This window comes from Glycine soja, chromosome 15 (assembly GCF_004193775.1).
Source record: "Glycine soja cultivar W05 chromosome 15, ASM419377v2, whole genome shotgun sequence".
NCBI lineage: Eukaryota > Viridiplantae > Streptophyta > Magnoliopsida > Fabales > Fabaceae > Glycine > Glycine soja.
The window spans coordinates 8640636-8660666 of record NC_041016.1 but is presented as its reverse complement, the minus strand read 5'-3'; the positions used below and the strand labels follow the sequence as shown (position 1 = coordinate 8660666).

At 32.3% G+C, this 20031-nt stretch overlaps 5 protein-coding genes across 5 annotated transcripts; 2 read left to right on the top strand and 3 right to left on the bottom strand.

Moving 5' to 3' along the window:
• Nucleotides 1-206: 206 nt before the first annotated feature.
• On the bottom strand, nucleotides 207-3500 carry LOC114385695 (pentatricopeptide repeat-containing protein At4g04370-like). Its single transcript, XM_028345730.1, has one exon. It carries the CDS (start codon nucleotides 2889-2891, stop codon nucleotides 597-599), a length of 2295 nt encoding a protein of 764 aa, XP_028201531.1. The 5' UTR covers nucleotides 2892-3500; the 3' UTR covers nucleotides 207-596.
• A 143-nt stretch (nucleotides 3501-3643) lies between these two features.
• LOC114385696 (pyridoxal phosphate homeostasis protein-like) lies at nucleotides 3644-6141 on the bottom strand. The gene is made up of 7 exons (XM_028345731.1): nucleotides 5892-6141; nucleotides 5737-5803; nucleotides 5479-5525; nucleotides 4891-4978; nucleotides 4359-4489; nucleotides 4153-4251; nucleotides 3644-4047 (listed from the first exon to the last, which is right to left on the bottom strand). The coding sequence occupies exons 1-7, from the start codon at nucleotides 6099-6101 to the stop codon at nucleotides 3970-3972; spliced, it is 720 nt and encodes a 239-aa protein (XP_028201532.1). The 5' UTR covers nucleotides 6102-6141; the 3' UTR covers nucleotides 3644-3969.
• A 3853-nt stretch (nucleotides 6142-9994) lies between these two features.
• LOC114386382 (stigma-specific STIG1-like protein 1) lies at nucleotides 9995-10691 on the top strand. Its single transcript, XM_028346387.1, has one exon. The coding sequence runs from the start codon at nucleotides 10075-10077 to the stop codon at nucleotides 10468-10470; it is 396 nt and encodes a 131-aa protein (XP_028202188.1). The 5' UTR covers nucleotides 9995-10074; the 3' UTR covers nucleotides 10471-10691.
• Nucleotides 10692-14303: 3612 nt separating this feature from the next.
• LOC114387227 (probable pectate lyase 16) lies at nucleotides 14304-15959 on the top strand. The gene is made up of 4 exons (XM_028347370.1): nucleotides 14304-14963; nucleotides 15136-15239; nucleotides 15322-15460; nucleotides 15545-15959. Exons 1-4 carry the CDS (start codon nucleotides 14304-14306, stop codon nucleotides 15761-15763), a joined length of 1122 nt encoding a protein of 373 aa, XP_028203171.1. The 3' UTR covers nucleotides 15764-15959.
• On the bottom strand, nucleotides 15953-17976 carry LOC114387228 (LEAF RUST 10 DISEASE-RESISTANCE LOCUS RECEPTOR-LIKE PROTEIN KINASE-like 2.7). The gene is made up of 3 exons (XM_028347371.1): nucleotides 17006-17976; nucleotides 16392-16436; nucleotides 15953-16293 (listed from the first exon to the last, which is right to left on the bottom strand). The coding sequence occupies exons 1-3, from the start codon at nucleotides 17829-17831 to the stop codon at nucleotides 16166-16168; spliced, it is 999 nt and encodes a 332-aa protein (XP_028203172.1). The 5' UTR covers nucleotides 17832-17976; the 3' UTR covers nucleotides 15953-16165.
• Between the last annotated feature and the right edge of the window lie 2055 nt (nucleotides 17977-20031).

Here is a 20031-nt window from a genome sequence, read left to right as displayed (position 1 = left end):
TATAAGGTCGCTTTTCGCTACTTTTAATTTTTTATTATTGAACAATACATTTTAAATAAAAGTTACTATAGTTATGTATTTAAAAAAAGTTGAATAAACCCGTTTCAATACTTTTTCGAAAGTTAAAAACACTTTAAAATAAATATCAATATAATAATATTATCTAATGATTCATTGAAAAGAATAATTTGTAAAGAATTAATCCATACTAAAGTGAACCTTGATACAACAATAAGGTTATTGGTTTGGAATTTGGAGGCTATAGGTTCAATAACAATAAAATAAAAAATAAAAAAACTGCCTCTTTCTGAGGTGTAAGGCTGCATATATTTATCGTCGCCTATTTCAACCACTATTCCATGTTAAAAATGTCACTAAAACCCCCCTTGCATGCTTGTATGAATGTATTTCTTTATGTCAAGTCATCTGCCCAATGTATATAAGACTTGAATAAAATCTGATCCCATGTCAAGCAAAAGAAAATAAAGTGATGGGTCAAAATCTCTGGCGGAAATCCAAACCATTGCGACAACTCAGGACACTTCATGAGGGCCAGCCATGCTTGGAAACACTCCTATTTAGCATGTCAGCATATTTTATTGTGATATGATGTGGCTGTTTTCAAGGTTAATGTCTAATTCCTCCATTTTGATCATTTCCTTTCTCAAAAATTTTAGTGTACAAACTATTTCTTGAAACTGGGGGTGTGAGTTATGATCTGTGAAAAATGTAGTGATGGTCCCATGTATGTCAATAAAGCTCCAGCCAGGAATTTTTTTCAAACCAAGAGATCTCATATGGGTCCATGCCTCCCCCACTTCTTCCCACTTGTTTATTGAAGCATAGCAGTGTGCTAGTTGTACAAAATTTCCAGCATCCATAGGCTTCAGCATGAGGATATCATTGGCAATTGTATCACCAAGTTCATTGTTACCATTTGCTCGACAAGCATCAAGGATTATGCCTAAAACATCAAGTACAGGATCTGAGAACTTTTTCTTGTACAAGTTATATGCCTCCTCTACCCTCCCAGCACGACTGAGGAGATCCACTACACAAGCATGGTGTTCAAGATTTGGTGCAATCCCAAAATCTCTGGTCATTGATTCGTATATGTTCAAGCCCTGCTCTACAAGTCCATTATGACTACAAGAAGATAGAACTGAGAGGAAAATCACATGGTTCGGTTTCATCCCACTTTCCAGGAACTTTGAATAAAACCTCAATGCAGTCTCCCCTTTGCCATGATAACCATATCCCACAATTATGGCACTCCATGAGACCAAATCATGACTTGGCATCTGGTTGAAACACCTTTGGGCAATATCCAAATCACCACATTTGCAGTACATGTCTACCAAAGAAGTGTCAACCAAGATGCAAGGTCTAAGGCCATTTCTTATCACAAAGCTGTGGATCCATTTTCCCAAGTGTAGTTGTCCAGTAGATGCACACCCTTGGAGGAGGGAGACAATGGTTATTGAATCAGGTGTTTGATGATCAGACCTCATTTCATTAAAAAGGAACAAGGCCTTACAAACATAACCATTTTGAGCATATCCAGTAATCATAGCATTCCATGAAACCAAATTCCTTTTGTTCATCTTATCAAATACAATGGAACTCTGATCCAAGTGACCACACTTTGCATGCATGGTAACAAGAGAGTTCTGAGTAGCAATATCCATAGGTAATTCATGCCTAAACATATAACCATGAACCGAAGTCCCCAAATTATAAGACCCAAGTTGTGCACAAGCTGTGATCACACTGGCCATGGTAGCAGTAGATGACTTCACTCCAAATTTTAACATCTGACGGAAAACAGCTAGTGCTTTGTCTGCAGAACCATTCTGCACAAGCCCTGAGATCATTGCTGTCCACAAAACGACATCCTTGTCTAAACTCCTTTCAAACATTCTAAATGCAATGTCAATGTTCCCACCTTTTAAGTACATCACGATCAATGATGTTTCAACATGTGCATCCAAGTCAAAACATGTTCTTAAAATCTGCCCATGCAAGCACCTTCCCAATTTCAACTCACCCCTTGATGCAGCCACTGACAAGACAGACCCAAAAGTCTGTGGGTCAGGCTCAAAACCTTGTATCCTCATTGTCTTGAGAAGCAACAAAACTTCACATATATACCCAATCTGGGCATAGGCTGAAACCAACGAATTCCATGAAACCAGATCCCTTTGATCCATGTAATCAAACAATTTCCTAGAATACTCAATGTTCCGACACTTCCCATACATACTCAGCATGGAATTTGACAAGTTTATGTCAGACATAAAACCATACAAAATTGCACTACCATGCAAACACTGCACGTGAGCAAGCTCAGAAACTCCAAACAGCAAACTCAACATGGTAACGCTACTGGGTTGAATTCCCTGCCGACGCATTTCATCAAACAAAGAAAAGGCTTCGGGAACACGACCAGTCCGCGAGTAGCACCCAATAATGGAAGTCCAAGGTACAACATTCCTCTCAGGCATAAAGTCAAACACTTTGCGAGCAACATCGGCGAACCCAAATTTGGCATAGAAATTGATCAAAGAAGAGGCAATGTAGGCATCAAGGGACAACCCACTAACGAGGATGCGTTGATGGAGGGAAAGACCGAGGGAAAAGAGGTTGAGAGAAGAGCACGCTTTGAGAAGACTGGGGAAAGTGTAGGCGTCAGAAGGGACATGGGTTTTGAGCATGGAGGCATAGGTGGCAAGAACTTGACGGTGGGCACCTTGTGATGAATGGTGGTTGATAATGGCATTGAATGAATTGATGGTTGCTGAAGCTGAAGATGGGTGTGGTAGTGAGACCACGTAACGTTTTAGGCCACTTCGACTCAGCAGCAAATTCGGCTTTGGTTTGTATGAAAACATGATCCATTCCTTATGCTGCTAAGTGCTAAGCTCACCTAAGATTCACTTGAGTACTTTACAGATGTATTTACAAATTATCTATCAATAATATTTTTACATCGACAGTGAAAATTAAATATATTTCTGTAAATTATGAATTTATACCTTATCAATTGGAAAAAAACCTTTTGTGTAGATAACTAAAAAGGGTTTATACTTTATACACTCTACTCATTCCCATTGCTCTAACCCCTAATAGTGCTGCTGCTTGGGAAAGTTATTATTTCAAAATTAAATCAATTCTGATCTTATAACTCTTGTAAAATGAAACTATTAAAATTTGTGATTTCTGTAGCCCCAAAAGATTGTGAATCCAAGCCCAAAGGACTCTAATGCTTTTCTTTACACTGTAAGAGTTAGATTGAAAATAACTTATTTCCCTGAGACAATGTACATACGACACCATGTGTGCAACATAAAATGACGACAATGATTATTGTTTTAGAACGAAAGTGATAAATAAGCACATCCTATGTGAAACATAAAATGATAAGAGTGTTAAGAATATACTTTCCTACACATTATTTCCTAACTACAAAATCAAGAGAAAAGTTTGTTAAGACGTGTGACCAACCATATTTTGCAATTTTTAATAAATTTTAACCTAAAACATATTCAAAAGAGTGGTTAGAAAATATTTTCTTAACATTTCTCAAATCCTACGAAAATACCCACAGCGATATTAGTACAAACGTGATGAGCACGAATTCAAATTCAACAATAGAAAACATGTGAGTCAGATTCATTATCTTTCATAGAATTTTTTGTTTTTTGTGCTGTATATCACTCTTTCAAAATATCTTGGTTCAGCTTCAGTAAAATAGGTTGGTTTTTATGTTTGACAGAAAATGTCTACAACACTGAGTCTCAGATTATTCCAAATACACAGCTTTCCCAGAGCTTATTGACTACTGCCATCATTCATGCTCATGAATATACTTATTTCCAGCTTAAATAATTTGATCGTGCTGCTCTGACTTTGATATGTGAATCCAAGCACCAATATACCGACGCAAACAAGACTGCAAAATGAGGATAGCTACTCTTCTTTCGGTGGATATTCTCTGGCTCCAAATATGGCAGTTCCAATCCTAACATTTGTACTTCCCATCTCAATCTGCAAAATAAGAGTTAGCTGGTTAAAAAATATTATGACAAATCACAATACTTATCCCTTCATTGTAAGCCATGTATTTTCCAAGGGGGAAAAATGATTCCTTACAGCTTGTTCAAAGTCTCCAGTCATGCCCATGGACAGCTCACACTGCGTTTCTGATATTCCAAGAGCTTTACAAACTTCACTTCTGCAATTGGATAGTGTCTGGAGAGTACAAAAGAATGTTTAGTTTGGAGAATTATCTAGAAGACTAAATGGTAAGTCCTGAAAAGATCAATAAATCATGTCTAAAATGTTTAGTCCATATATACCTCAAAATTTTCTGGGGTGGATGAATAATCAAGCATGCCAATTGTCATTAGGCCAGAGAACTCAAGGTTTGGGCAGTTTGTAATATGTTTTACAAGATCCACACACAGAGCTGGTTCAACACCAAATTTGGCTGCAAGAAAATAGCAGTCAAATGCCACTCTTGAGATTGATAATAAACTGAAAACATTAACAACAACTGTGTTTTATAATGGAACAGAAACAAAAGGCAATGATCTAAGGATCAGATTGTAAACCAGAAGTCAAGCAATCATTCTAATATATATAGGTTACATATTTAGGTATAAATCTAAGATGTTGTAAGACTTGTAATCAATGATTTTCTATTTGCAATAAAAGAATTGGGAACTATATTTTCTTGTGATTTTGAAGCTATTTTCACATTAATCTATTATATAGAACCCTAGTTTAAAAAATTGGATTGATAATCAAACACAACCGAGTCAACTTTATTAAAAGATACTGCAGATAGTGATTAGTGCTTGGTTGGCAAATCAGTCAAGTGCAACTTACATGTTTCTCCGCTTGTATTCACTTGAACAAAAACCTTTAACGGTTTCCTGCCAACATTTGCTACAGCACGATCAAGAAAATTCGCTATCTGCCAGCCAAAAACAGAAAAAAAGTAAAAAAACATCAAATTTTACTTCATAGAACAGAATTTTACAGAAATTGATATCAAACATGAAATGCTGATGTGAAAAAAATTGAACTTAAGGGTTAAGAATACATGTAATATAATTTTTACTTGCACAAACCCAAAAAACTCATTGACCAAATGGCAGCGCCTGAAATTACTTCTAGAATGTAAGTCTCATTTGCAAAGTTACCATTTAGAGCATCCTATTCTAAAGACTGCTTTCAACATCACACACGTTAAACAATTTACCTTGCAAGTGAAATCCGAAAATCTTGTCTGAACTGAAACTCATCATCATATTACAACTATTTCGAAGTTCTATGATTTTCCATTCCCTCTCCCCTCATAAAAGATTTAAAACTTACGTATAGTTTACATCCTTATATGTACTCATACACATGAAAAATATATATACCTTCTCAATCAAAACAAATTACGAAGAAACAAAAAAATAAAATTACCTTCTTATCATCCACAGTTTCCACACAAGCAAGGTTGGGCACAGCAGCTGTGAATCATCAAACAAAACGTATAAGAATTCTCACCTCGCCTGAACAGTGAACCCAAATTAATAATGTTGTAAATAAGAACACATCTTCACAAAACAAAATTCTCAAAAATCACCAATTAGAAAAAGTGTGCTCGTGTTTCTAAATGAAAGAAGTATTTTTAAACTCTTTAATTGAACGAAATTGAGAGAATAAGTAAACAATAGATACCGATAAGAGGCTTGACTTTGTTGCTCTGCAAATTTCCGATGAGATGCCACTGGATATCGTCGGGAAGCTGCAATTGGGAAAGGAAATGTAAGCATTGATGAATGGATCCAAAAAGCAAGAGATGAATAACGAGTTTGAAGTTTGAACTAACTAACCTGTGGTGCCTTTTGAAGGAGTTCTTGAACGTAGTTCTCGCCGAAGCATCTAAGGCCGGCGTCGTATACCTCACGGAGAGCAGAAACTGACTTCGTCTTGCTCGCAGCCACTACACGAATCTCTTGCACATTACGGCCAGAGCGTTCGGCGGCTGCTTGGACGCGGTCCTGCACCGCCTTCAGCGGCGGCGATGGTGACGATGCTGCCATTTGCCTCACTCACCACCGATCTTCCGCGTATATTAACCATATTGGGAATCGTTGCCATGGGCCCCAATACTCGCTTCTGACTCTTAGAAGCAGGGACGATGTAGGTTAGAGAGTAGAAACTATGGGCCAATTGGCCCACCATATTTTTTCGGATAAAAAAAAATAATGATACATAAATATTTTTTATTTTAAACATCTTATTAATATATTTTATTATTTTTTCACATCACATCATAAAATTTATTAAATTTATATTTTTTTTCTCTTTTTCTTTTTTCTCCCCAGGTGTATCATAGCACAATGTGTGTTTACTAAACATTTTCCTAAAAAAATAGATGTTATCCTTATTCCTATAGAAAAAAATTTAAATGAATGTAGAAAGTTATAACTAAAAGATAAAAGAAATAATGAATTGATGTTAATTTTAGTGTTTTATGTTTTTAATTTTTAATGTTTTGCTCCTATAATACTAAACAAGTACATAAAGTTGGTGAAAAATACACATCTTGACTTGATTATAATTTGTAAAAGCTTATCTAAGTAATTTGGATTTTTATCATAAAATTATATATTTTGTAAGAATATATAATATTTTTCTTCTATAAAAATATAATATATTTATTTTATTGCCTTTGATTAAAAAAAATATTATTTTCTTGTCTTCACTAAACAAATTCTTTGAATTCGTCCATGCTCAAAAGAGAAATAATTTAAAAGGAGAGAAATAGAGTATAATTAAAATAATATGTTGTGTTGTTTGGTTTAACAAAAATAGGTAGGAAACTTTTTTGTGTGTCAAAGAAAATTGATTTTTTGTCTAAAAATTATTTTTATGCCTAAAAACCAAAGAAAATGGATTTGTTGGTCTTAGTGCAACGGGAAAGATGAAAATTTTAAGCTAGGGATCCACAACATGTAACTTTATTCTCCTCAATATCATCCTAATCAGATCACCTACTATGCTTTTGTTTGTTGTACCTTATTTCCATAGGTATAACCATACAGAGTCTAATACACAATTATTAAACTTTAGACTAACATGGAAATATAAGATCCCAAATTTAATTCATCTTATTAACAAAAACTAACAAATATTTATTGATAAAAAAAAAACTTTAGACTAACACTAACGGTCTTAAAATAAAAGTATTACAGACTCGAAAAAACAAAATTTCTTTTTTCTTACAATTTTTAAGTTAATTATTATTAAATTTAATAAATTTATTGTAACATTTATGATTAAATAATAGTTTATAAAATTTACTCTATTAATATATAGTATTTATTTGTAATTAAAATATACTTATAATAAATTAAATCAATCTAGTCTAATTATATAATAAATTAGACTCGAACTTAAAATCACTTACTAAATTCAAAAAATCTCATTAATTATCAACACAAATATTCTTTAATATATTGTATACATAATGGGATATAATACATGCATGATCCCTCACATTGGGATATTAATGCATGATACCTAGTATAATACGTTAATTGGGAAGTATATTATAATCCTTGGGTGATATCTATGATATATAATATATGAATGATCCCTCACATTGACATTTATTATTCAATGTAGATGATAAATTGCATCAGAGATGGGATTTGTAGCCTAAGGCATGTTATTAGTAGCTGCCAGACATGTGATCACATTTAAGCTGAGTGAGACAAAACAAACCTCTGCTTTCCCCTGTTTCTGTTCTTTTAAACCAAGAGGTGCATCTCAACATTGTTGGATAGTGGTCATCACATCATCCAAGTTATGTCACAACAGCTTTACCATTTTGGGATGGGATTGGGGTTTTCACACTTTCAAAATAGCATATTGTCACAGTTGTGCTATGGTGTTTCGGCTTTCGCGGCAATTTCATATAGTTAGCCTGTTAGGCAACTTGGGCTATGGGATTGGCTTTTGTACTTTTGTGATCATAACAACCTTGTGTTAGAAAATAAAATAAAAATGAAATAAAATAAATAAGAAGATGATGATTTTAATTGACACCACATAAATTAATAATGTACTATATCATACAATAAGAATAAGAATAAGGAAAAAATAAATTAGGAGAAGAAAGATATAGCTTGGGTTGAAGCGCGTAGACGCTATCTTTAGAGAGAAAACGCCCCACTGCACTTATAGAAAAATTTGATTGCGCTTCTCTTCCAAGATACGACAACATGTTGATTCCGATCGTGTGCAGCGAAAGAATCCCCGAACCTTCTAAACATCAATGTTCTTGCTCTCACAACAATAAGTTTTTTATAAGAAAAGAAGGAGACAATTTTATGGGAGAAAGAAACGAGACATTGTTCTGATCTTTTTTTTAAAAAGAGAAAAGAGATATATATAGACATAGACCCTTATGCAACAACAAAATATAACCGTTGAAAATATAACCGTTGAAAATCAACCCACAGTTGACTCATTAAAACAGAATCTTAAAAAAATATAAAATAAATATTTTACTTTATAAAATAGAATTAATATAATTAATATATATTTATAAATTTTAAATTAAAACACAAATATTTACCAACACGTTGTTATCTGAAGTGGGTTGGGATTCGGTCTCTATCTCTTAGCATTGGTTAGATTCACATTGTATTGTTATTTATGTCAGCATTTCCTGTGCTATTACTTAGTTTTAAATAAAAAAAAATTTGGCTTATTTAAAAAAAAAATCTCGAACTTTTATATATAGGAGCTACGAGGTGTCAGAATGAAAAACTTCTAATCTTAGAAAACTTCAGAGAAACATAAGTTTTGAAATATAGGCAATAGAGAAATGTTTTAAGGTAATGTATTTTACATTTATGAGAGCCATATTCTACCCGTGTCAGAGTAAAAGCCTAAATTTTGATCGCAGTATCAGAACCTTATTCTTTAATTGTATCAGAGCCTCATGTAAAGAAAAAAGTCTATAAGAGCCATATTCAACACGTGTGAGATACATGTAAGATACGTTACCTTAAAACATTTTTAAGAGTGTAAGTAGACACACATAAACATGATTACAAGTGGTAATAATTTAAAGAATATCCTTTAAGAATTCCATAATTACTATGAGAACTTTTTATCTTTCAGACCCTACCTAGCAACAAAAATAAAAAAGAACATCATCAATTTTCACAGCGCCTTCCAATTTCCAACATTTATTTTGGAAAGTATAACAATATGGAAAAGTAAACAACGATAGCAAACTTGGCTTTCCTCGGGAAACAGAAGAAAAAATTAACTGATAAACAACATGTTAAGTGGAATCATTAAATATTAGTTGCACGTGACGTGCTATACCCTTTCTGAACAAGTGAACGTTATATTATACAAACGCTACCAGCCTCCCTTGAAAATAACGTGAGCTATGCACTATAAAAAAAGTTCAAATGTAGTATGTAAACTAATTAACTTCTTAAATTTGTATAAATAAGAATACTATGTTATCCAAATTAATTTTTTACTTACGTGGCTTGAATAAATATGAAGTAAAATCCTATCCATGGACTTATACATATGTAAAACAAAGGTCAAACTAGGCGATTGAAATGTCTGCACAGCTATAGTGGTTCTGTAACGGTTTTCTGGTTTGCATAGACTGCATTTTCTTAAGACTTTACATACGACCTGGCTTCAGTAGACCATCAACTTAATACAACTAAACTAGTTTTAGCTATCGTTTAATTAGCACAATTGTTCTTTGACACTTCCTCCATTTTCAACTGAAGAAATTCTTGACAAGTTTAATCCGGCCGTTGATTTAGACCACTCCACTAATTAAAACTAACAAAAAAACACCTACGTTATTAGCTCATGCACGTAATCTATATCATGAACCTCCTCCTCTTCTATAAATACTTGGAGCATTCTTCTGAATCAAAACATCCACACCCCTTTAATTAATTACTTCCTTCAACTTCTTCTATCTCCTGCTATAACAGAGATTCAAAAACACAAAATTAAAATATAATGAAGTCCTTGAAGACCCTCTTCCTTGTGGCCTTGTTAATTATGGCTTTGGCCATTACTCTGTCAGCAACATCTTCCCAAACTGAAGAACCAAAGTCTCTAAGAGGAACAAGCCGGTTCCTTTCCCAGAAAAGGGTAGCGTTGACATGTGACAAAAACCCAAAAATTTGCCTTGTTAAAGGCAGCGCAGGCCCTAATTGCTGCAGCAACAAATGTGTAAACTTTTCCACAGACAGACTTAACTGTGGGAGGTGTGGAAAGAAATGCAGCTTCGGAAAGATATGTTGCGAAGGCAAGTGCGTGAACCCTAAGACCAACGAGAAGCATTGCGGCAAATGTGGCAACAAGTGCAACGCCAAAGGTTCTTGTGTTTTTGGGATGTGCAGCTATGCATAGAATTTGCAAACGGTCGAGCATTATTCTATGGATCAATTTATTTCAGGGCTGGAGTAGCAGCCATTGACACTTGATGGTACTATATTTATTCTTTGCATTGATTGATGACTTGGTTTGTAGTTTGTAGTTCTGTACTATATTTCCTTTGCTACCGGATTGTTATTTAAGAACAGCTTGTAATTGGTTGTTTGTATGAAATAAATAATAATGTTTCCTTTATATATAGGCGATTAAGTTTCTTCTTAGCATCAAGCTAGGAGAAATCTGATTAATATATGAATGTTAAGTGGAGTGAAATGAAATCAAAATGAATTGAAATAAAAGTTTTGAATTAAAATAGAGTCAAGAAAAAAATAATTATTTTTATACTAATTAATAAAATTAGTTAAAATCATCTAATTTTAATAATTTTAAGTAAAAAATAAAATTATTTCTAAAATATCTTTCATTAGAACTTGATATCATATATAAAATAAAATTCTTAAAAATAAAATTATAATTAAATAAAAGATGTTTTAAGAATAAGAATGAAATTAGTTAAATTTACTTTAAGATACAAACAACTTTTTTACTTTATATGTGAGTAGAAAGAAAACAATTTGTAATTGAATGACTAGAGCTACGGCTGCTACTCGGGGTTTTGCCCCCCTAACTTTTTTAATTAAGTTTTTTTATATATGTTAATTAATCTTAAAAAAAATATTAGATAACTATTTTACTTTTGGGAATTTAAGTATGTAAATAATATTATTTAAGCATTACCTATCATTTTTATTTTTAAAAAATATTCTATTATTTGTGTAATATTTATTATAGAAATAATTGTAATTTTTTATGAATAAAATATTTGAATATTATTTATTTTTCTTTCAAATAGGTTTTCTTTTATAATATTTTATTATTACAATTATTTTAAAATTTATAGATAATTGTAGTTTGTAATCAAAAATATTTTATTAACCTCAGACAATGAGTCAAACTTTACAACACCATATATAAGATTGACCGTTTAAATTTTGAAACACATCCATAAACATTCTCTCTTTTTATCATTATTTTCCTATAATTTTTAGTTTATTTTATTTTTCTTGTCTCATCATTGTTCTTAATTCGTACTATTATGAAGTTCCACTGTATTTTCGATCTTAGTGCACAGATCCAGAGTCATGTGTTGTGTAAATCTTAAGAAAATAAATTAGATATATATATCAAGTAGCACTAAAGGTTTATCATAATTAGCTTTCCAAATTAAAGTTGTAGCCTTTGTAACAACAAATATATTTTTCTTCTTCAATGTTCCAACTTTTTAAAAATCAAAAATATAATTTAGTGACTAACATAATTTATTGAAATTTAGTGTATTTTTTAAATATGTTTGATAACAATTTTCGTAAGAAAGATATAGTTAACATAAATACCAATATTTATTATAAATTTATTAAAGTTATCGGTTACATATGAAATTGATTTTATTAATTTGTAATTTAAGATCCTTAAAAAAAATATGTTTAATATCTTCTATGTAAATGTATTCTCTATTATATGTTTTTAATTAAATCATTTTAAAAAATATATAATTATTTGTAGAAATTTTAATGTTTATATACTTATTTGATTTTGGCCCTCCCCAGTCATTGAATCCTGGATCCGTTTTACATTATCGTTTCATAGCCCTATTTTCTCTATATTTAATATCTAGCCACTAATTCAATATATATATGTCTGGCTACAAATACTTGTGAGCTTTCTTGGTTGAGATATATGTACCACACCCTAATTATGGCAACAAGGTTTTCTGTGACAATCAAACAGCCTACAAATCGCTGCAAACTCGCGGTATTTATCTTAATTAATTATATTTGTACATGCATTGTGCTTCTATGTGCACTGTAGGTGATTTATGTATGTGTGGGTGTGAAAAATCCTATAAAAATTCTATTTGATAGAATATAATAAAGGTGTTGTAACAAAATTATTATATTGATCAACATCTAAAAAAAGGAGTACATCATATTGGATATATGAAAGAAAAACAATCCATAGATTATATGTTATTTTTCAAATTTTACCTCAAGCAAGTATTTCTTAATGCATTTCTTAAATTGACGCATTTAAGATGCACAACCAATAAGTTGTCATCAGATAAACAAAATCAATATCAAATATGCATGGATAACTTCTATAAATTAAAACTTTTTCAATGCACTCAACTATTTTGGTAATATACCAGTATAATAAGAAAATGGGGCTAATTGATATCAATGTCAGCGCATGAAATGACAACATTGCCGATGAATGCTATCGTAAAAAATGAAGGAGTAATTTCACTAATTATTTTTTTCAAATATTTTAATATGGTTGAATCTAACTTTTAGATGGTTATAAAGATGAATGTATCCCTTTACATAATGTATCTATAAGAACACATGTTCATCTTTATTTTCAAATACCTAAATGAGGTTTTTTTTTTAAAGTAAATTGTCTTACATTCTCTCCCATCCTCAATTTTTTTTTTCATAATAAAAATGCATTAACATGATAGAAATATGGAGACCAAAACATGAAATTTGGGATTTTTAAGATTTTATACTATCCCATTATTTTCTTATCTTTAATGACAAATGTTTAATGACAAATGTTTAATGCAATGTTATTTTAATTATCAAAAGAAGAATTTGTCTTGGCCAATTTATTTTAAAGTATTTGTTATTGTTAACAGATATTATTATATATTGTTGAAACTTAGACCTAAATATTATCATATACTATACTGTATTTGATTTGAACTTTTGAGTGTATTATGAATGGTAAAAACCTATAAAATTGAGTTATATATATTTTTATATAAATTTTTGATATTATATTTTTTTAATTATTAATTTGAACGCGATTCTTTGCTTTAGATCCTTTTGGTCCTAAATCCTAATATAGTTTCTAACTTTGATAATTATCTCAAAGATTATGCGATCTGATCCCTATCATACAAAATTAGAATTAGAGAATCAAATCAAGGCAGAAAAACCACATCCTCTGTCATTACTAGCAAAATCTTCTCCTTTTTTGCATATTTTCTTTGATTTGTTTCTAAAAAAATTAAAGATTATTAGCTTTTGTAATTTAGGAATGCTTATATATTTTTGTTATTAACAATTTTGTTTCTGCAGTATTCCCATATCTCTGTTATTGGCAAATTAAGAAGTGGCATGTCTCTTAATATAGAATTGTTTCAGAAAATATTATATCTAGGCTGAAGTGCTTTTACACACTGTCAGTCCTTTTGGTATTTCCCTTTGGTGCATATCACTGAATTTAGTCCCTTATTTTGTTGTGCTTGTGCATCACTCAGTTTGGTCCCCGATTGAAAAACCAAATTTTATTATTATTATTATTATTAGATATAGAGACTAAACTAATTAGTTTTACACTTATTTTTACAAAAAATAGATTTATGATGTTAGTGATCATCGAATTAAACTACCAATCTTATTAAAATACTAAATTGAATAATATTTGTGAAAGTCAAAGACTATATAATTTGGTACTATAGAGTTAAAAAATGGTGCTATAATATATAAATTGATTTAGTATACTCAAATTTAAAAAATATACGACATTGGCTATGTATATATATTTTTCGTATGCTTGAGTGAAGTTTTAGATGGTAATTAGCAAAGTCAAACTAGTAAGGCTCGTGCATCCACGTTTTTGTTAGCTCATTTAACAAAACCAAAGAAATTAAAAGTCAAGCCCCTAAATCGTGTGCACAACCTCATCTAAGTCTAACATCTACTATTAAATGAACTCACTCCATATGTAGCCTCAACCTCACAAGCATGGCCACCTCTCCCACACTACTCTTGCTTTCATGCTTCATACTACACCTTGCATATTCAACAGAAAGTGCAGTTCTAAACAAGATAGACTCTTGCTGGCGTGCCAAATCAAATTGGGCATCAAATCGCCAAGCCTTGGCTAATTGTGGAATTGGCTTTGGCAAAGATTCAATTGGTGGCAAGTATGGATCAATATATAAAGTCACAGATCCCTCTGATGACCCCATAAGCCCAAAACCAGGCACACTTCGTTATGGTGTTATCCAAACACAGCCCCTTTGGATCATTTTTGCCAAAGATATGGTTATTAGGCTCGATAATGAGCTTATCATGAATAGCTACAAGACCATTGATGGAAGAGGTGCTAAAGTGGAGATTGCAAATGGGCCTTGCATTACAATACAAGGTGTTAGCCATGTTATCATACATGGCATTAGCATTCATGATTGCAAACCAAGCAAGGCTGGCCTTGTAAGGAGTACCCCATCTCATCTTGGCCATCGTCGAGGCTCTGATGGGGATGGCATTAGCATATTTGCCTCCTCAAATATTTGGATTGATCATTGCTTTTTGGCTCGTTGTGCTGATGGCTTGATTGATGTTATTCATGCCTCAACTTCCATTACCATTTCTAACAATTACTTTACCCAACATGACAAAGTAAGCAAAATAAGTTCTTAATTCCTCCTAACTAACTACCTTGTAGTACCATCATCCCTTTCATTAATATTATTATATGGAATAGTATTTTTCTTTATGTATTATTGACTAAACAACCACTATGATCCTATGGCCTCATTTTTTTGTGAATGGTACTGTCCCTTGGCTGCAGGTTATGCTACTAGGACACAGCGACGAATACACAGCAGATAAAAAAATGAAAGTAACAATAGCCTTCAACCGATTTGCTAGTGGTCTGATTGAAAGGATGCCAAGGTGAGAGTCTATTTTATAGATTGAATTTTCATATAATACGTGAAAAAAATGAGTATAGGTTAACTTGTTTGTAAGCATGCAGGGTAAGATTTGGTTATGCACATGTGGTGAACAACAAATATGATGGGTGGAAGATGTATGCCATAGGTGGCAGTTCTAACCCAACCATTTTAAGTGAAGGAAACTACTATGTCGCTCCGAATAACCCTGCCACAAAACAGGTAAGGAAATGAATATAATCAGAGTCACATGAAACACCCCACCCCATGAATTAATGCATATTAAGTTGGTTTCTTGGGTGACAGGTTACCAAGAGGGAAATGAAGGGAAAATTGAAAAATTGGAAATGGAGGTCTTCTAAGGATGCATTCTTAAACGGTGCTTATTTTGTTCCATCTGGGTATGGTAGTTGTGACCCAAATTATTCTCCTACTCAATATTTTACTGCTGTACCTGCTTCCTTGGTGCCCGCAATAACTCTTAATGCAGGTCCCTTGACTTGTGTTGTTGGTAAAGCATGTTAATGTTAGTTTTGTCTTGCGTTTGTATCTTTCTCTCTCTCTCTCATTTTTCTTGTTTTGGTTGATTCCCGAAGCCACGCTTTGGAGGCATGTATCAGAGAGTAGACCAATAACTGCTTTGCAGAAATGTTACAGTTGCCAGATTCGTTTCTTAAGGATTGTTGTAAAAAAAAAAAAGTGTGAAAGATATGATTCTCCAGCAGAGTACTTTAATTCCTTTTAATAAACTATAAACTATACATAAGATACAACCCGATATTAATAAAGAAGACCATATCAAACTCGGAAAAATTGGGACACAACTCTATGACTAGGTATAATTGTGGTACAAATAAATAAACTCAATAAAAGAAAAACGTAACAGAAGGAATATGTGTATGCATGGTTCACATCATTTGGTCGTCTTCAGAATAGCCTATTTTCGTTGCTTTGAACTCCACACGTGACTGGTGCTTTAGCTCTCACTTTCTTCAAGTACCAAACAGCAGCTCCAATTCCAAATGCACCCGCAACCGAAACGCCCGTAACTGTCCCTGCAGCCACATTTCCAACACACACAACCCCAAACATGAGCCTAATGATCCCCTTCAAAAACTTAACATCCATATAAAAGCTATTTTAATTCTCTCACCTGCGATTACATGGACCCTCCTATTGTGCCTTGCAATATCATAATCTGTCAAACAAATATTAGCCTCATTACATACCTACCCAATTGAAACTATTGGGGGCTAGGACAAAGCCATCGTTTTTATTAGTCATCTATGTAAAGGTTAAACTAATTATTTGATCCATACAAGTAACACTCATTTAGGAATTAGTTTCTGTACCAAAAAAACAAAACTTTAGTTCATATAAGAGCATATAAGGATTCAAACCTAAATTTTTTAGACACCTAAAAAACATAATAACAATTTAACACCAAGAACCTGATGTATATTAACGGGGGTATATAAAGACTAAAACTTAATATTTTTTTCATACAGAGACTAGAGACTGATTCTTAAACAAGTGTCACTTGAAGGAGAAATTGTTATATACTTATATCTTTGACTACCATACTTCAGAACAATCTTTATGTGGCATGTGACACAACAAAATTTAATGAATTTTTTCCTATAAAATGAAAAACTTAGCTACCTATTACGTATAAATTAGTTCGGATCGAAGTGATAGTCCTGAACACTATGTAATAATTTCTCTTCCACAAGAGACCAATGATTAGTTTATTGAACTTGGACGTACCTTTGCAATGAGTAGTGGAGTTTCCATCCTTACAGAGACAAATGAAACTCTGATTCTGTGTGTCAAATCCACAAGTCCCACCTCCTTTCAATGGATCCTGACACTGAAGGCAGCGCGTGGTAACCGGGATATCAAAATCAACTCTGATCCCATATTCGGGAACTTGATCATAAGGCATAGGAGCACCAACGTTCTTCCAATAAACGCTAGCATAACTAGCACAATACTTAAGCATCAACCTCAGAGACTCAGTGGCTTTGGGATAGTAAGAGCAACAAGTACTCCGAGGGAGTGCAAAGGAGCAACCCGGCAAGTGCCTGCAGAGATAGCTAGCACTGTCACACGAGGAATCACAGTGTTCGGGGAAATGCTCGCAGAACATAGGCTTTGGTTGAATGATGACGCTGTCTTGGCTGCAGTTGAAGAACATGTACTCGTTCTGCGGCGAGAGCTTGAAGTGTGTGGCGGTGTCCAAGCTGAATGGCCTCGTGGGGCGAAACTTCTCGCCGTCCTCGCAGCTCCACATGAATGGATCAGTGACCACGACATGTGGATCGGAGTAGCTCAGGTTGCGAACTGGGTATCGCCCTGATGGGGTTCTGAGCTCGAGTTTTCCTGAGTTTGAACATTGTAAAATGTGTCTGTAGTATGGACTTCCGCATCCATCGTCGATGCCAAATGGATATTTGATGGGAATGTCGCCGCATGATGTTCTGCAGAGGCTGGATTGTGATGTTGTGAGAGTGAGAAATGATGAGAGAATTAGTTGAATGAGTAGTAAGGACATGGTGTGGGTGAGAAGTGAACACATCAGAGACAGTAGCATGGTTTATGAATGATCACAAGGGAAGTAACTATAGCAGAGTGTTGAAGAAAAAAGGAATATAGCTGAAGTGTTGCTTTTATAATTTATAGTCTCCTTTTGCTTTTATATATTCCCTTTTGGTTTCTTTGATCACTGGCTTTGTTTGTTCTCCTTAGTTGTTGGCTTGTTGCTTTTCCTTTCTGCATTGTTAAGCTATATATGGACAGAGGAGAGGATTAGTGGAGGAAGTAATGATTAATGTCTCTCTCACTCTCTCTGGTGATCTGGTTTTTCTAAATCTCCAGGGTTTTTCTGAAGAATTAATGAAGAGTAGAGATGAAGTGTGCACTTAGTGAGGAAAATAAATCCAGATAAAATGTATTAAAACTTTTATAAGTTTAAAATAACTTCTAATTTTTTAATAAATTAAAATATATAAAACAATTTTAATTCATAAGAAAAAATAGATTGTTTATCTTTTTTATTGGGTATTTATTAAAATAGATAAATTATTATTTTTTTATCTTTTTTCTACGTAAAATGAATTTCTTTTTAAAAGATTCTTCTTTTGTTTAGATTATAAGGTATCTTATGTAGGAAGCAATTATGTTTGTGTTAGATATAATTATTATTTGAGGTAAAAAATTTCTTTTCAATATTTAATGTACTTATATACCAAAAATTCAATTAAAAATACTTATTTCAGTCTTGAATATATGCAAAAACAACTAATGACTAAAAATATAATTAGCATTATTTAATTGTACAAATTCCAATTAAAAATAAATTATTTTTCTAAACTACTCTTTATTATAATTTGATATCAACAATAAAAATAAGATATTAAAAATAAGAACATAGTAAGTGAAAAGTGTTTCAGGAATGATCTTATCCAAGAAGATAAAATGGTGAGGTTTATTTATATTTAATATCAATACACGGGATTTTTTTTTTCCTTATGGTTCAGACCAGAAGGTTTACTAATTAAACTGAAATGACACCATTTTTTAAACGCCCTATTATATTATCATATACTTTTATTCGAAGAATTAATGTGCAATTCTTACATCTTATAGGCACCCAATCTGTCTTTCTGCTAATTATTATAAAGTTGAGTTACAAAATTATTTTTGGGTCCAAACAATAATGGTCCAAAAGCCGAACACCAAATGGAAAAGGCCCAAGAAATGGCCCAGAGTTGGAAATATAACTTGTCTACAACTGAGCAAAAGGGAGGAACTGCTAAGGGCACCCAGTGGTTTTGCTGGTACACCTAGCATGACATCGGAAATATCAGTTTTATCCTTTCGTAAGCTCAATACGGATTGGCAATCTCTAGACCCAATACAAATTGCCAATCCGTATGAGGCTTACGAATTAGCAATTCGGGCATACAATCCGTAAGAGGCCCATAAGATTTTTTTTATTTTTTTTCAAAAATATAATTTAAAATTTATGGTTCAAGCAGAAATCAAACATGTAACCTTCGCGTTACTAGCACAACACTCTAACTAACTGAGCTAATAGACCAATTATGTTATAAAATAATTAATGTTGCTATATATAATACTAAATTTTCTAATGTATATTTACATAATAAATTTTGTGATAATTAATTTTTTATTTAATGATTAATTTGTTTACATATATAACTTGTAAATAAAAATCATAGGTTTAATAAAAATTTACATATGTAAAAAAAATACCAAATTTATTTAATTATGAATTGTTGTAATAAACATCTATATACATCATTCAATTAAATATCATATTTTTTAATTTTCAATCACTGTAATAAACATCCAAATACATTATTCAATTAAATATCAAATTTATTTAACTATTAATTACTATAATAAACATCTAAATACAACATCCAATTAAATATCAAATTTGTTTAATTATCAAAAAATTTAAATAAAACAACGTATAAAAAATTATTAAAAAATTATAATTTTAAAAAAAATCAAAACATACAGATTGACAATTCATATGTTTTGAATTTTTTTTTAATACGCATTTATTCTTCTCCGGCAACGAAAATCCACTAAACTTCACCATACATATGTAAACAATGCATGTGCACCACCTACGACAACAAACACTTACAAAATGATGCTAATGGAAGCAAGTTGCACTAAGGAAGTGCGATTTTACGAAAAAAAGGCACTATAAAAATGAAAAAACTAATATGTTATTTGTAACCAAAAATACCAATAAG